The following is an 18,462-nucleotide window of genomic DNA, read 5'->3' as shown; positions in this document are numbered from 1 at the left end:
GGAGAGACGGAGCATGGGAACAGGCAAGGCCTTTATTGCTGGCAGGACAGGACGACACCCTGATGCAAAACCAGGGAATGTCGATGACCAGAGAACTCTGTACTGGGTTTTTTACATTTACATTCTGCATTACTTCACTTTGGAATTTTACAAAAATATCACAAGGTGTCCATTTCCCAGGGGTTTGTTAGCGTGGTTAAATTTTAGCTTATCTACAATTTGTTTTAACTGTTTATTCCTTAGGTTAGTGATTTGTTCTCTTTAGGTTTTATAGTTAACTAAGAGGGAAGGGGTGAAGAGTGAATTCACATAAAGTTTAAGTGACTTCTAAATGGGGTTAAAAAAGCAGATGGAGTTTCTTGCCATCTGAGAACTAGAAAGGCAGATGTTCCATAGCCGTGATCTGTACCAAGTTCAGACCTTTACCCCGAGGCCTCCTTGCAAATTACTTATTAATCTGGTGATATCAGTATCTATTAAGGTAAAAGGTGATAGTTTTTCATCTCAGGATATTTTTTTCTAACATATGTCCAGACTTGTAGCTATGTTGATTATTAAAAATTGCCAAAGTCTCCCAGTCCCTCTTTCATAATCTGTCATATTTTATAATATATATTTAGATTTCTTTACTATGGCAAATATAAATAATGTAAAATTTACTGTTTTAACCATTTCCCAATATATAGTTCTGTGACATTAAGTACATTTGCATTAATAATCAGCAATCACTGCTGTCCACCTCCAGAACTTTTTCTTTTTCCCAAACTAAAATGCTGCACCCATTTAATAATTAAGTCCCCAGATTTATACAACCACCCCAATTGCCACTCTACTTCCTGTCTTAATGCATTTCACGGTTCTGTGGTACTTCATCTATGTAGCACCATAAAGTATTTGTCCTTTGTGTCTAGCTTGTGTCACTTAGCATAGTGACTTCAAGATTTATCTATGTAGTAGCATGTGTTGGTCTTTTCTTCCCTTTTAAGGCTGAATAATATTCTAAAATATTACCACATTTTGTTGTAGTCCTATCTGCTGATGATGGAGGCTTGGGTTGCATGGTGTACTTCAGAGTACTTTTTAAAATTTCTATGTTTTCATGGATTGATTTATTCACATGGCTTTGACTTTTACATACTCAATCTGATGCCTCACATGGCTACAAGATGATTTGCAAGCAAGGATCATAGGAGTTGAAACTTGAAAGATGGAGGTGGACTTAAACAGAAGAAGTAGGCATTATTTGGAGGAAGAAGAGAATGAAAAGTATTTAAAATATATGAAAAGAAAGGAACCTACATTGGACAAAAGAAATGACAAGTAAAAAAAAAAAAAGAAAGAAATGACAAGTAAACAGAAAAAAAAGAAAAAGATTTCTGGGCAGACAGCAGTTATTGAGAGCAGAGATCATTCAGAATGGTGAGAACTCCTTGGTGTTATGATGGGAGAGGAGCCAGGTTGAAAGGATTAAAATATGACTTTAAAAAATTGTTCTGTGGCCAAGAAAGTTTAGAGATATGGGATTTAAAAGGATTCTTGGCTAGATCATCTCAGTTGTTAATATATTAGTAATTTTTATGCACCTTTCCAAGAGGAAAATATGGTTCATAACCTTCCTAGAGTTTTAATGCCCACCATGCTCATGTATTTTGGAGCATAAAGATTAGTATTCTAATAAATAGGGGCTGGGGAGATAGCTTAGCAGCATAAGCCCTGCCTGGCAGCACGGGGTGTTGCGTTCAATCTCTGGTACTGCAAAAACAAACAAACAACAACAAGTATTCTAATAAATAAAGATTTAGTAAAGATCAGAATGTGTTTTTGGAGATGGTAGGAACTAAGGTGAGCTTCGTAGGAACAGGGGCTATGCCATTTCCCACACAGCATCTTTTTTTGGCCAGCTCAGCCTACCCTGATAGAGGGGCTGGCATGGCATGTGGTGCTGGGGATCGAACCGCAGTCCCCTTGCCTGCCTGAGCAGGCGCTTTAGACCACTGAACTATCTCACTGGCCACCCTACACAACATCTTTTTTTTTTTTTTTTTGGCAGAAATGGGGCTTGAGCTCAGGTCCTTGCGCTTGCCAGGGAAGCACTTATTCCACTGAGCCATCTCCCCGGCCCCCCTCCACGGACTCAACACCCCGTGCTGCCAGGCAGGGCTTATGCTGCTAAGCTATCTCCCCAGCCCCTTCATGGTGTCACGCTCGACTCCCCGGCCCCCCAACATCTTAAATGTTCTTGGACAGATCATCAGAACAAACCTGGGTTGAGAGTTAACCTCTAAAGATATTAGCCAAAAAAAGGTTGAGGTGCTAAAAATCACCTCCATTCTCCCCTTGCCATTGGATGGGTAAGACTGAGTGTCTGCTGTGATTGGTGCTCAAGTTGACGGCAGGGGGTTATTTTTTCTAAATAAGGTAGGTATTCTGGGGTAGGAGTAGAATTGTTTAGGATAATAAAGTGGACTGTAAATGCCATTGTCAGCTACCAGGAAGATTAAGGAATAAATATTTAGAGAATATTCAGTTAAGGGTTATCAAGTAATTCCTTGCTGAGTAAAAACAAATTACTATCCAATATATGGATTTATTAACTCAATTTAGCTTCATAAATATTTGCTGAGTGTGTTAATGAATTGCAAAAAGTTGGAATGTCTTGTAAATTCTTTTTTTAAGCACTCAAAGAATTTTTTTTTTTTTTTTTTTTTAAGATAGTCTAACTGTGTAGCCCAGGCTGGCCACAAACTCTCAGCAGTCCTTCTTCCTCACCCTCCCAAATGCTGGGTTTGCAGGCATGCACCACCACACCAAGTATGAAATTTTAATTTATACAAAACTCAAGCCGTATGCACAGCTCTGAGATATTATACCAATCTCTACAAAGTCACAGTGGATTATTTTCCACGTATTACCTGCTTTTTCGTGGTTTGTGTCTGTATGTCCCCCAAAGCTTTAGGCAGTCGTGGGTGGTTTTCCAGGTGGCTGGATCTAGAGTACATGATGCTGGATTGTTCCATGGTGTCACGCTCGACTCAAGAGCACTAGGATTAAGGGTGTGCATGCTATCTGCCCACGGGGCCTGGAGAAGATAAAAGGGATAGGAGGCTGTGACTGTCCCTTGTTGCTTTGCTACCTTCTGCTCACTGTGAACTGTCTCTCCTCTGTGATGCTTGTCTGCTGTGCTACCCGCCTTGGAGTCCGCCAATTGTGGGCTAAAGCCTCTTATGAACTGAGGTAAATATAAATAAACCTGTCCACCCTTAACTTGTTGGTGTTGAGCCGTTTGCCTCAGCAGTGAGAAAAGTAACTAAGACAACCTTGAATCTGTAATGACAGCGTAAGCAGAAAACTAATTTGGTGCTCTAAAATTGAGTTTTCCAAACAGAGTCGTGACAGATGCTGGTTCCTTGGGATGGGATGGGAAAATAAGATTCTGTGGCCTCTCGATTTTGGGAGAAAGGAGTTCAGCTAAATTACGAATTAATGCAGGACTCCTATGAGCTTTTTTCCCCCTGAACATCTGGCAGAAATAGTATTTTGACAAAGGTTTGTTGGGAAACATTGCCCCAAAGCATTTGCTTTAACTCGAGGCCTTATTCCAAACCCAACATGAGGGCAAGTAAAGAGGTTGGGAAGAAGATCCAGGAAGTACTTCTAATTCACCTGCTTATATCCATTTTTCTCTGAATTTTAAGTTTGAGCTTTTTCTCTTCTTTTTAAACTACATGGGACCTTATGAATTCATAAGCAACTGAATAATATGTAAGGATCAATGTTTAGGAAAGATCAGTCAGGTTATTCTGATTTTTAAAAAAAATCTTCCTAAACTGATATTTTATTTATTAGTTTATTTGTTTATTTAATGTATTTAGTACAGGGCCTACAGGGTCTACAGGGTCTCATTACACAGATTGGACTCTTGATTCTCCTGTTTTCAGCCACCCAAACTCTAGGATTACAGGCGCGTGCCACCACACCCAGTCTCAATCTCAGTATGCCCAGTCTCAGTGGGCCCCAGGAGCAGGGTGGGCAAGGCAGGCCAGGGATCGAACTCCCTGCCCCTGCGTCTGCCTAACCTTGGAAACTGATGAATAAACAATGGTAGTTTGGTAATATAATTTGGGCTCCACTTAATTTGTGTCTATGCCAGACCTGCATATTAATCTCTTAAGAAATGAGAATACTAGGGCCAGCCAAAGGCGTCAGCTTAGGCAGACGCAGGGGTCAGAGGTTCGATCCCTGGCCTGCTGTGCTAGCCCTGCCCCTGGAGTGCACTGAGGCAGCAATTGAGACTGGGCATGGTGGTGCGCACCTGTAATCCCAGCTCTTGGGAGGCTGAACACAGGCGGATCACTATGAGTCTGATCTATGTAGTGAGACCTTGTAGACTCTGTAGACCCTTACTAAAATATATATGTACATGTAAAAAATGAGACTCCTGTTGCTAGGCAGGTACAGACTTTAACTGACACCGAGTGATGACCACATTGAGAATCCAAACCTGCCATGCCCCTGCCTGCTCGGTGGAGGCTCTAAGCTATGGGCCTCTTCCTCAAGCTTGAGCTCTGCGGGTTCAGATCCAGCCCCACTCATTCAAAGCCCGGCACGTGCTCTGGGCACCGTGCAGCTGCCGCAGCCAGTTAGTTTAATTTTAGAGAAGTGGAACTGGAGACTTTTATATGGATAGATTGTGTATTTTCCTAAGGTTCAACAAATCATCTTAGCATGTTTTATGCACCAGCACTGCTGCAGACCGGGAAAGGCAATACTGTTCCCTCACTCACAGAGTTTACATTCTAAAGGGTTTGGAGAATTATCTTTCCAAGGATGTTTCTACTTCAAGCATAGAGGGACGGACACTCAGAAAGGTGAACATGCAGGCAATTACCAGCCAGGGAAGAAGGGGTTATTTTTATAGGAAACTTCTCAGATGTCTCTGACGTCACACTGTACAGACAGTAATTTCCTCTGCGTTCTCTCCAACTATCTGTGTTCCAATTTCCTCTGCAGCTCTTTTTCACTTCCATCTGGAGCCGGTGGATGGCTTATGGATGCCCTTGACAATTAAGTTTTGAATTGCATGCACCTAATTCAAGAACAGCCCCAATATAAATAGTCATAGTTGCTTTTCACAGTCTGGGGAAAACAAATGAAATCCATCAGGTTGTACATAAAATAGAGACATCAAACCCTACCTTCTAGTCTGACTCATGAGTTGTGTTATTCATTGAGGTTGTGACTTCATTCCCTGCTAGGGTGTGTGTTTCTCTGCGATTGTGCACTCATTCCAAGAGAGTAAGAGGTCAGTCATTAAAAGTATTTATTGAGCCAGATACTTCTCTGCTTCTGAGTCACTTTCTGGTAGATACAAAGGTTCCAGGGAGAAGCATTAACTCTTTCAAATCATAACAACTAAAATATAACTGAGTACCTCTCTTAAGTAATCAGTGGGGCTTATGCTAATTCTTTATTTGACTGATATTTTAGATAATGAATTGTACAGTGAGGTGAAATTTGAGAAAAAGATTTTAAAAAGGGAAATAATACCCACCTTGGCCCATCCCTTAGAGTTGTTTTAGTAACTTTTATTATTTATTTTTTATTTTATATTTTAAGGATGGGTCTACCAGGTATTCAGGGTCTCACTACTAGATCAGACTCAGTGATCTGCCTGTTTACAGCCTCCCAAGAGCTGGGATTACAGGCGTGCGCCACCATGCCCAGTCTCAATCGCAGTCTCAGCATGCCCGGGGGGGCAGGGCTGGTACAGCAGACCCGGGGATTGAACCCCACCCCCCACCCACCCCCATCTGCTTGCAGGCGCTTTAATCTGCTGAGCTATTTGGCTGGCCCCTGAATAACTTAAAGATCACTACAAGGTTTGCAAAATATTATATTTGGTTTTCTAAATTACACTTAGACACCACCCTTATGTGGAAACCTGACATCTGGCAACTTTAGCCCGTTGAAAGACAGCCAGAAAATATGAAAAGAGCCTCAGAGAGCAGAAGAAATAACTGTTTACAAACACCAGCACACACATGTCCTTTGCTGCCACGGAAGAGTGTCAGTGTGCCATTTAGTGCTTGTTTACTTTTATTTATCTGGAAACTTCTAATAATTTTGGTGGTGCGTGGTCCTCCCTCCCCAGCAGATTGTCTTCAGCAGCCAGCGAGTGTGTGTGGAAAGATCTGTGGAGATAAACTGTGAGCCTAGGAAGGCCAACATCAAGAGAGAAACACCAGAAGTTGTACACTGTTGGGATTATTACAATGCGATACAGTAATGTGTGCTCTTACTAAGCAACTTGTGTCAGGGTAGGCTGGCATCAACAGAAGAAGGAGAAAGGTTATGCGGTGCTCAGTACAGCCATGTACAGTCTTAAGGAATTGTGTCCATCACCCAATGAGTAAATCATGTTCAGTGTCTTCTGTAGGCAAAGCTAGAGAAGCATATGATATGTCTGTTTCTAAACATGGTCAAAATTAACCAACGTTTGACATGTTGAAAGGGGAAGTTCTACAGTTCCATTTCTACATTTAAAATAATGCATTCTCTGGTGAGCAGTGACACACATCTGGGCTTATAATTTTTTTTTTTTTTTTTTATGTATTTGGTACAAGGTCTTACTACGTAGATCGGACTCATAGTGATTCTCCTGTTCAGGCACGCACCACCACGCCCAGTCTCAGTCACAGTCTCAGCAGGCCCCAGGGGTGGGGCAGGCACAGCAGCACACCAGGGATTGAACCCCAGCCGCTGCTCTCTGCCTAAGCAGGCACTTTAGTCCACTGAGCTATCTGGCCAGCCCTATAGTTGGTTGGGAAAATGATTAGTAAGAATTGGTAGTGTCTGTTGAGCAACTACTGCACCAACTCTGCCCTAGGTGCTTTCATGCAGTTGGTTCCTGGATGAAGACTTTGGAGACAGGTAGACTTCTAGTCCCATTCCACTCTGATTTATTATGTGACCTTGGACTAATTATAGTCCTTCCCTGGGCCAAGCCCTACCTACCAATCAGGAGCCTGTGATACAGAATAGGATCAGTGCAAAGACTCCGTGAGGGCAGTACATGGCACAATAGATGGCATATAATAAGTATTGATAAATACTAGACATTGTTTTTTTTCTTTTAAAATAGGGTCTTACTATTGTAGCCCAGAACTTGCAATGATCTTTCTACCTCAGCCTCCCAAGTGCTGGGATGACAGGAGTGCACCACCACATCTGGTCTAGACATTATTATAATTACTTTTATCATTATTCTCATCTTCTTGATGATTACTTTGAAAGTATTATCTCCATTTCTTAGGACAAGAAAACTGAAGCCCAAGAGTAAAAATAATATTTTAAGGCTCAAATCGCTGATAAATGTTGTCTGTGGGATTTGAACTTTGATTCCTCCCTCTGCAAAAACCTAATGCTTTCCATTCCCATTATTCTGTCCTCTTGATGTGAAATTATAATTTAATTTTTAAAAATATCAGGGCTGGTGAGATGGCTCAGTGGTCTAAAGCACCCACTTAAAACAAGCTAAGCTAAGCAAAGCACAGGGACTGTGGTTCAATCCCCCAGCTCCACATGCCAGCCAGCCCCGCCCCCTGGTGGGCTGAGCTGGCCCCACACGCACACAAAATATCAAATCTGTGGGCTGAGGAGATAGCTCAGTGGTCTAAGCACCTGCCTGGCAAGCACAAGGACCCGAGTTCAATCCTGATACCACATGCCATGCCTCCCTGGAACCCCGACAGGCACATAGAGCCAGCCACTGAAACTGGGTGTGGTGGCACACATCTATAATTCCAGCTCAGGGGAGGCTGAGACAGGAGGATCACGACAAATCTGAGCTGTGTAGCCAGACCTTGTATCAAATGAATAATTTTTTTTTTTAAATCAAATATGTGGGCTGGGGTTTAGCCTTATGGTAGATCACTTAGTCCAAAGCCTAGAGGCCCTGGGTTTAATCCCTAGTCCTACGGAGAGAAAAAAAAGAAGAGATAGAATAGGGACAAAGAGAAAACAAAATCTGTGACAAGAAAGGACAGAGGGGGGCTGGGGAGATGGCTCAGTGGACTAAGTGCTTCCTTAGCAAACACAAGGGCCTGAGTTCAATCCTCGGTTCCGCAAAAAAAAAAAAAAAAAAGGACAGAGGACATGGGAAATGTCACTAGCTACTTCCTCTTTCTACTGTGGCCCCAAGTTATCTCATTACAGAAAAAAAGCCTAATAATAGAATGACAATAAGCTACTTTTACTTAACAGTACAAATTAAATATATAATGCTTGTGTTTCTTGATCATCAAAATCTTCTAGATAACCCATATTGCTACACTGAACTGTTTATTAGATACCCAAATATATTTTTTCACCTCAGTGGTTTGTTTGTTTGTTTTGGTGGAACTGAAGGTTGAACTCAGGCCCTTGCACTTGCCAGGGAAACTCTTACTCTACTGAGCCATCTCCCTGGCCCCTACTTTTTTCTTCTTTAAGAGACAGAATCTTGCTTTGTAGCTCCCACTGGGCTTGAACTCGGTGTGTAACCCAGGCTAGCTGTCCTGCCTCAGCCTCCTGAGTGCCAGGACTACAGATGTGTACGACCGCAGCTGGCTCCATGTCCATGTTAGGTCTGCGACCATCTTTCCCATCGTTAGGCCTTTTGATGTGATTATAGTTAAATGTAAGCTGGACATTAGAACCCTCATCTCCGCAAAGGCCAGGCGAGTGAATAGAGACAACACATCGGGCCTGGGCAGCTTGGAGATCTTCATCTGAGCCACATAAAAGACAGAAGGAGAACACAGTTGTGATCCTGGCTGGCTGCTCCCAGGTAGCCGTGAGCCTGCTCTCACGGTCCCCGTTTTCTGGTGCTTAGATGCCTCCTGAGGCCTCTTCACAACGCGAGTCCTGTGGGGGACGCCTCATCTCGCCGCAGCACAGACCCATACCATGTTAAAGGGTCACCCCTCTGTCAGATCACGGGCGTTTCTAGTACCAGAACACATGCTCAGGCTGTTTAGTGGACCGAAGGTCATCTGAGGACACGATCTGCACAGCTCTTCTTGTTCCTTTCAGCGCATGTTGAATCTCGGCCTGCGAGGCGTGGTCCTGCTGTCTCTCGGCTGCACTTCTTTATTTTTTCACCACCATTTCGGGAGGCTGAAGCCTCGGTGCTCTCATTGTGAGAACTCTTGAGCCTGCCGCTAGGAGTTTGTAAAGTGGACAAATCAGGTTTTCTAACCTTGCTGGACCTTAACCCTAATCTGTATGTCAATTATAGGAAATAACTAATATAGTAAAATAATAGTGTACTTAAAAATACTGTATTTTAAAAGCATGATATTGTCAAAAAAAAAAAAAAAAAGATATTGTCTGATACTTGTTTTAAAATGCCAAATTCCTTCCTTACTGCCCTCTCCAGGCATCCTGGGAAGCCTACATTTACAGAATTGGATTTTTTCTTTCTTTCTTTTTTTTTTTTGGTCACACAGAGGTAGAGGTAGAGGTCGTGGTTTTGTTTTGTTTTTAACTTCTGAAACACTTTGAAAAGCAAATTAAAATATGTGAAGAAATTAATGTTTTAAAGAAATAAAATGTACTTTGATTTTTTAAAAAATATAAAGCACGAATTTTTTTAGCTTTGACTTCTTTTTTTGAGACAGAGTCTCATTATGTAGTTCAGGCTGGCTTTGAATTCACAGTGATCCTCCTGCTTCAGCCTCCCAAGTTCTGGGATTACAGGCGTGCATCACCATGGCCAGCATAGCTTTGACTCCATTTTAAATATCTTTATACGTGAGCTTGTTATTCTCAAGAAATAGATTTGTTGTACCTTAAATGTAAGTTCAGGCCAGCCTAAGCTACATACTAAGACCCTATCTCAAAACAAACAAAACAGAAAATATAAATTAACATAGACATCTTTTCTTAACAATACTAGGGAAAGGTGGACATTGACCCCATGTTAATACGTACCTTCTCTTGACCTTCTTTCCAGGCGGTGAACCATGGAGGCTGGTTCAGTCGTTCGCGCCATCTTTGACTTTTGCCCCAGCGTATCAGAAGAACTTCCGCTCTTTGTGGGCGATGTCATTGAGGTGTTGGCAGTAGTGGACGAATTTTGGCTTCTAGGAAAGAAGGAGGATGTTACAGGTAAGAGGTTCATAACTTCTCCTATACACAATGGGCCACAGCCCAATTCTTATTTGCACACTAAAATTAAAGGTTCAGTGGGGCCCTTGTCAAGAGCTTCAGAATCCTGTGGTGGTTTCCTCCTGTATTTATGTCATGGTCTGTACCTGCGAGGAGGTGGTTGTTGGCATTAGTCCCTCACTCATCCTTGATTAGTTTAGGAGGTTGAATGTTAGATACCAGCTGTCCCCGGTCTGGCTTTCTACAGGTGTCCTTCGCTTCCCCTTGCCAGCTTGTTGTCCTTTGACTTCAGTGTAGTTATTGAGAGAGATGCACATCCTCTCTTTCTTCAGGACTCCTGTTGTTTATTGTTCCTTTCTCAGCCAGGCTTGCTTCTGTGTGATGAAGCAGAAGATGCTCGCTACCGTTCTGCACTGCTGTGTTCTTGTAACATCTCCTACTCTGGCTTTCATTCTTCTCAAGAGATCCTGAGTCCTCCTTTTCACTCCTTCCTAGATATCTTTAGATTCAAGTTAATTAAATTGCCTTCTACTCTAGAAGGCATGCCCCACATCCCATGCTCTTGGTTACCTTTCTTGTGTTTTATAAAATATACATTAAGTTAGCTGGGCATGGTGGCACATGCCTATAATCCCAGCACTCTGGAAGTTGAGGAAGGAGGATCACCATGAGTTTGAGGCCAGCCTGAACTACCCAGGGTGGATAGCTCCAACAAACAAATAAAAAGAAAATATAAAGTATACATTGACATAGTCTTTTCTTAACTCTCCTAGGGAAGGGTGGACATTTACCCCACATAATATGTACCTGTGTTAATCCAGTCATTCTCATATGTGTGGTCTGGGATGGAAAAGGAGACCATCGGGGGAGCAGATCCTGGGTACCCTTATCCCATATGTGGGTGATAGGTTACTTCCCAGTGGAAGTCTCATGAGACTTTAATGCTGAGTAGAAGTTAGCGAGGGAGAGAGAATTGCTTGTGTAGAAGTCCTGAGTGGATAGCAACACAGAAGGACTGAGGAAAGCGCAAAACAAGGATGGCTCGGGGGCAGGTGGGGCTGAGAAGAGCAGAAGCTGCCCACAGAAGGCAGAGTGTGCCAGGTAAGGAGTTAAGGAAGCAGGAGAGTGCTTTAAGCATGGTCAGATTGACATTCAGGAAGCTCACTACTGCAGACTGAGGAAAGCTAAGAAAGGGGGTAAGGCAAGGAAGTAAGAGATTATCGCAGCCATCCAGGAGACATGGATGAAGACTGGGACCAAGGAGGTGTCTCTGGGAATTGGGGCACAGATTCAAGAAACATGGAGAAGACAGTATCAGGCTTTCTTATTTTCCTAACTAATAGGCATTGTCTTTCTACACCCACCTATTAAAACCCTAGCCATCTTCTAACTGGAATGCTTTCTTATAAATTTATTTTTCTTCTTCCTAATTATCTACTGTCTTTAAACTTATTTGTGCACCTATGTTGTGAGGCAGGACTTCAGGATTGAGATACTATTTATGCCTGAACTAAAGCAGTTTTTCAGATTTTAAAGACCCAGATGTCAACCTCTTGTTTCCCTCTGCACTGTCTTGCTGGTGTGGCTCCAATAAATGTTTTGTGAGTTGCATTTTTTGTCTTCTGGATATATCTGATTTTGTACACTGTGCTTCTTCTACAATAGAGCCCTCAGTGAATTCTTTATTCAGAATCTATAAATAAACTTAAAAAAAAGTTTTTGTCCTTGTACACAGCAAAAGAAATTTCAGTATTAAAAGAAGATTGAACATTCAACATCAAATACCAGGATTCAGTGTGTCGGTTCTCTCCTCAGGACAGTTCCCCAGCAGTTTCGTGGAAGTTGTGACCATTCCCAGTCTCAAAGAGGAAGAAAGGCTGTTTGTCTGCATCTCTGAATTTACATCCCAAGAGCTAAACAGTCTTCCTCTCCACCGAGGTAAGCTCATCCTCAAAGAGGGCCGTTATAGTTTGTGTCTAGGTGTCCCCCCCCCCCTCCCCCAGAGCCTCCTGCAGTCTTGGGGCAGCTTCTGGAGTCTGTGATTGATTACTGTGAATGTGGCTGCTGCTCCTGCCCTGGGGCAGGTAATTTGCATTACAATGTAAGGTGGGAAGAGAAGCCAGCTGCCTGAGAAGCCAGCTACCCTCCCTTGTGCTCTTGCTCTTTGCCACCACCATGAAAGTTTGCCCTCTGCCTTGTGCCACTCTGCCTTGGAGCCAGCTGAGTATGGACTGAAACCTCCAGTAACTGTGAGCTAAATAAACCTTTCTTTTCTTCATTTTGAGTGTCAGGTATTTGTCCCCGCAACGAGAGAAGAGTAACTGAGCCAAGGGCATTGAATGGGAGGGTGGTAAGTCTGCCTGTTTGACAAGTCGGTCCTCTCACCAGGAGCTGAGGTAGCAGAGTGGTGCTGTGTAAGTGTGCCAGGCCTGTAGCCAGGAGCTAACATCTGGAAAGTCCTTCACAGCACCAAGATAGAGGGGACAATATATGTTAGTAACATTTTATAACTTTCACAGTATTTTCTCACAAATACACTACCATCTGACTCTCAACAGAGATCTGGAAGATAGCAAGGTGGGTATTATCAACTGTATTTTATTTAAAAAAAAATAGTATAGTTTAGTCTGGGTGGCACATACCTGTAATCCCAGCACTTGAGAGTCTGAGGCAAGAGGAGCACTGAGTTGGAGGCCAGCCAACATGGGCGACATGAGTTCAAGGCCAGCCAGAACTATGCAGTGAGACCTTGTCTCCAACCCACACACAGTAGTTCAATATCCGGGCTTGCCTGGGTGGCATGAGCCTGTCATCCCAGCACTTGGGGGGCTGTAAACAGGAGAATCACTAGAGTCCCATCTAGTAGTGAGACCCTGAACACCCTGCAGACCCTTCTTTAAAGTACAGGAGAAAACACACACACACACAATGGATGGATGGATGGGTGGATGGGTAGATAGATAGATAGATAGATAGATAGATGGCTACAGGTGAGAAGTTTTAGACTTGGGGTATGAGTTTATGTCAATTTATTCTCTTTTTTATTTTTTCTCAATTTTATTTATTTATTATTTTTTAATGTATTTTGGAACAGGGTTTATAGGGTCTCACTGCACATATCTGACTTGTACTGTTCTTCCTGTTTTTCAGCCTCCCAAGCTCTGGGATTACAGGTGCACACCACCATGCCCAGTCTCAATCGTGGTCTCAGCATACCCTGGGGGGGGAGGGCGCCAGCATGGCAGGCCAAGGGTCAAACCCCCAGCCCCTGCATCTGTCTAAGCACGGGCTTTATTTATTTCTTTATTTTAGAGAAGGGTCTACAGGGCATTCAGGGTCTCACTACTAGATGATGGACTCATAGAGATCCGCCTGTTTATAGCCTCCCAAGGGCTGGGATTATAGGCGTGCACCACCATGCTCAGTCTCAATCGTGGTCTCAGTGCACCCCAGGGCGGGGCCGGCAGGCAGGCCCTGGGATCAAAGCCTGGGTCCTGTGCCTGCTTGCAGGCGCTTTAATCCACTGTGCTATCTGGCCAGCTCTTTCACGTCAATGTGTTCTAAGCCAAGTATTGTCTTTCCATATCCCCATGCTAGAGCCATTATATTTATCTGTTGTTCTCATGAAAACTCTATGGCTTTGCTCAGCAACATGATTAATGTATAATAGCAAAGTGATCCTTTTTTTTTTCGGCAGAACTGGGGATTGAACTGAGGCCCTTGCACTTGCTAAGGAAGCGCTTATTCCTCTGAGCCATCTCCCCAGACCCTAAAGTGCTAATTGTGATATGCATATTAGTACGTATACAAAGCAGCTCCATTTTACTACTTTACTCTCAGATGTTGTTATGAAAATTCTCATCAGAGTTTGTTTAAAATGAAAAAAAAATTGTTTAAGATGAAATGAATGGGGCCGGGGAGATGGCTCAGTGGAATAAGTACTTCCCTAGCAAGCACAAAGGCCTGAGTTCAATCCCCAGCTCCGCCAAAAAAATAAACAAATAAAATGAAATGAAGGCAGGAGACAGGAAAAAGAGTGTTGCTGGACTGTCCTACAACAATGTTGTATATGGTTAGATTTCTGGACTTATGTGTAAACATATATAATTCTTTATATTTTAATTTTTTAAATTTTTTTGTCTTATATCAATACTTGATGAAAAATACCTGTTCCATGTTATGCCTAAGATGTTTGATATTCAGACAGATAGTAAGCTTAAGCTTAACAGCCTAGGTTGTATGGTATTAACAATAAGCTTCTCTTCTGGAGGGCTAACAACCTAAGTTTGCAAACCAAAAATTGGAGAAAAAGGGCCATAAGGAAAGCCAACATTTTGGTCGTAGTCTTCCAAGGTCAATTAAGACTCAGGACATGTGAGAACTTGTACTGTAACGTCATGTACCTCGGTAGTGTCCCAAATTTTCTGATCAAGGAGATTATGGGGCCAAAGAGGAAAGTGATCGATGATGTAGAGTGTGCTTAAGGAGAGTCACATGGAGAGAAAACATTCTCCCAGGCTTTCACAGAGAGCACACTGGCCAAGCAATGGCTGTGACTCATCCACATGGCTGACACTGACAAAAGATCTACAATCTGAGGTACAGGATCTCAGGATAAATCCTGAGGGGATTTGACTGTCCTTATCAGATCCAAAAGCTACAATTCTTGTTACATAGGTCTTGCTTTACTTTGGTCTTAACCATCCAGCAGAAAAGTATAAAAATGAAGTACAAGAAATAAAACCATGTTATTATGTTGAGCTGTAGGGGACTCAGGTCAACAACTTCTGACATTGCCAGTCAAGTGGAAGACCCTATACTATTATGGGCTACTGGACTATTTTGGACTATTTTGCTGAGTTCACACACCTATAATATTTAAATGATGGAACTAAACAAAAAAAGGGGATATAGATGAATGACCGTTTTGTATCTGTGTATTCAAAATGGTTAGGATAGATATATAGCTGCATTCTCTTAATTCAGGGAATAGAGGGATTGTTCTAATAGTGTTTGTAAATAGGGTATCATGTCTGCATCTTGTACAACAAATAACCACTAGAAGGCAATATGCAATGTTTTTATTATTGGAACTGACCTACCAGTTTGATTTGTAACTGCCTCACTGCTATTTATTTCTCAATAAAATTATGGAAAAAATGAGTGAAAATAATAAAAATAAAATGAAATGATTTGAAATGGATACTCATAGCTATATCTCAGTGATATTCCAAGTATTTTTCATTCCTCACACTTTTTTCTTGTCTTGAGACAGAGTATCACTATGTAGTGCAGACTGGCCTTGAACTCACTATGTAGCCCCGGCTGGCCTCCAATTCCCAGCAACTTTCCTGCCTCAGCTTCTTGCACTTTTCATGTATCTGTGGCCCTCCAAACATGGGCCATATGTAGTTTCAAAAGTGTATTTGGTTGGTTAAGTCCTCACATTTCTGTGTAAACACAGAAACCAATGCATCCCATGAACTGAGGCTTGTAATCCATCTAATCTTGTGATGACTCAGTCGAATTTTCGTTTGGGAGGCTGAAGCAGAACAGCTATGAGTTCAAGCCCTGTGTGGACCACATAGTGACTTGAAGGCCCACTTGAACTACATACAAATCCTGTCTCAAAAAAATGGTAGAATTTATTAGATGTTATTAATACTGTTATTTATATTATTCGGTTATGGCTAATTAGGGCTAGCCTAAAGGGTCAGCTTAATTTCTTAAACTGTGTACACATCCACACACTGGATAACGTAGCAAACTTCTTTATCTCCTAGTCAATAAAAAAAGGAATATTGGATCAGACATTATTCCTCAAAAATCTGCTCTGAGAGTTTCACACACCTCAGTCTGTGCTCAGCCTCTGCTTTGTTCTGGAGACTTCCTGATAAACAGCACTGGGAAGGCAGGCTGACGTAAACTGAGGCAGCAGCAGAGCCTCATCCTTACTCATAGCTCTCAGTGAGGTTTAAAGTCTACCTCATGCCAGCCCCAAGTAAAGTGGAGACGGGCAGGAGCACAGGGGCTTCCATCAGAGCTGCGCCCTAGGGTTTCAAGCCTAGGGTTTGGAATGGTCCTGGTACTTCTTAGACTAAAAGTCATTTTTCCCAATAGATCAGCATTTCTAATTCCTTTGTTTTTACCCTCTAGTACTCTTAGTCCTGACTCCCGTGATCCCTTTATCTGTCCTTTGTAGCTGTCACTACAGCGGTATAGCTTCTCTTCAGTTAACCAAAAGCTTGGTTGATGGATGGATCAGGAGATGTGGAAAGCTTAAGAATATGTAAGATAATGTTTCAGATTTATTATGTTCTACAATGCTGACTTCTTAGTTATTACTCACCTTTAAAAGTATCATTAGGATTAATGAAAGGGAAAAGTATATACGAATATTTATAATTTATGTATGCATCTGTCTATATATTGAGAACAAGTTATATAGTTTAGGGGATAAGAATTGTGATGACCATAAGTCTAAATCCAACTCTACCACTTAACAGCTATGACTGACTTAAGTCTTTCTGTCTTAGTTTTCTTATCTAAAAAAATGAAGCTAATAGCCACCTAAATGTAGTTTTAAGGATTAAAGGAGGTTATATTTTACCCATAAAGCATCTGGCAAAGGGAAACCCTCAAACAATGTTAGCTAGTTTTATTAGACTTGCCCTGGGTCCCTGAGGTTCCTGACACACCTCCCAGCCTCGTTTCTAGGTGACCCCGTGAAGCTCTGCGCCTTTGTAGCTGTCCGGGAAGGCTCCACCAGAACTGGACTCACCAGTGGTCCTTCCAGCAGGTGTCTCCCTTCTTCCTTTTTCTGAAGCGGCCCAACCGTTGTGGGTTTTTTGCATTTGGAGTCATGTTTAAAGTTAGAAACAAGACTCTTTCTTAGAAGACAGGTCACTACAAGTGGCTAGGGTCTCTTGATTGTACTAAAAAAGAGAGGGAGTTCTCATGGTGCTAGCACCTGTAACACGAGCACCGGGGGAAGCTGAGGCAGAAAAATTGTGAGTTTGAACCCAGCCTGAACAGTTTAGTGACTCAGCAAGGTCGGCCCTGTCTCAAAAATGTTAAGTAGCTCAGTGAAAAGGCCCTGGGTTCAGTCTCCAGTATCACCTAATAAAAGGGAGAGGGAGGGGCTGGGCAGATGGCTCAGTGGAATAAGCACTTCTCTGGCAAGTGCAAGGGCTTGAGTTCAATCCCCAGTTCTGCCAAAAAAAGAGGGAGAGGGAGACAAATAAAGAATAGTGTATAAGAAGGAAAAGACAAAACAAAGATAAAGAGAAGAGAATTTTGGGGGGATTGGTAGAATACCACTACTTGCTTCCTTACACATCGGAGACTGCTTATAACCTCATTGTTCTAGACCGGTTTCCCTACCAAATAAAGGGCCAAAAAATAGACTTATTTATAAATAAATCGATGGATGATGTTTATCGATCAAATGCACAAGTCAGGTTGGGGATGTGGCTCAGTGGTAGAGCTCCCTTGCATGCACAAGGCCCTGGATTCGGTCCCCAGCACCACACACACATGGAAAGTACACATCAACAATTTGTAATGCATGAGTATGAGATATCAAGATCATAGTTCTGGGTTTTTTTATTTTTATTTTCTAAAAATCTGTTATTTGGTACAGAGTCTTCCTACGCAGGGCTGACGCAGACATGGCATGCGGTACCAGGAATCGAACCCAGGTCCCTGCTCTTGCCAGGCATGTGCTTAGACTGCCAAGCCACCTCCCCAGCCCCATAGTTCTGCTTTTATTTGTATGTTTGTTTTAGTTTTTTGAGACAGGGTCTCACTAATATGATGCAAGCTGGACTTGAGCTCACTGTGTAGCCCAGGCTGGCCTCAGTTTATGGCAGTCCCCCTGCCTCAGTCTCTGGGTGCTGAGATTCCAGGTGTGGGCGACCACACAGCTGATAATTCTTATGTGGGCAGCTGTATAAAATATGTGGTCAGGCCTTCTGAAGTATACTGTTCCCTGGCAGTTAGAGCCATCAATGGAGTCAGTGCCGAATCTCATTCTCCGTGGACATCAGACTCTAGGGAGACTTGCATTTGTTCTTATTGTTTTACTTCTAATCTGTCTGTTGTTTATTTGAAGTAAAAAATCTGCCCAGAGCAATGAAGCAGCGTGGCTGGATGAGCAGTGGTGTTGGCCCAAGCTGCAGGCTGACCCTCCGAGGCACCACGCTTCCTGTAGTTCTGTTCTCAAACCTGGCCACCTCATTCCTGGAATTCCTCGAGTCTGTGTTGTGAAGCTGAGAATGACCACTAGGGCACCTCCATTCCTAAGGAATCGCG

At 42.6% G+C, this 18,462-nt stretch overlaps 1 protein-coding gene across 1 annotated transcript in view; it reads left to right on the top strand.

The window, feature by feature from the left end:
- Window positions 1-18,462, top strand: part of Dnmbp (dynamin binding protein) — a 124,300-nt gene that overhangs the window by 30,708 nt on the left and 75,130 nt on the right. Inside the window, exons 2-3 of the mRNA XM_004625544.2 lie at window positions 9,995-10,149; window positions 11,965-12,087. Coding sequence (XP_004625601.1) covers window positions 10,005-10,149; window positions 11,965-12,087 — 268 coding nt within the window. The 5' untranslated portion in view covers window positions 9,995-10,004. The remainder of the gene's footprint in view (window positions 1-9,994; window positions 10,150-11,964; window positions 12,088-18,462) is intronic.

Source organism: Octodon degus, unplaced genomic scaffold (genome assembly GCF_000260255.1).
Source record: "Octodon degus isolate 3935 unplaced genomic scaffold, OctDeg1.0 scaffold00010, whole genome shotgun sequence".
Taxonomy (NCBI): domain Eukaryota; kingdom Metazoa; phylum Chordata; class Mammalia; order Rodentia; family Octodontidae; genus Octodon; species Octodon degus.
The sequence above is the reverse complement of the archived record's forward strand: the minus strand, read 5'-3'. Positions and strand labels throughout refer to the sequence as shown.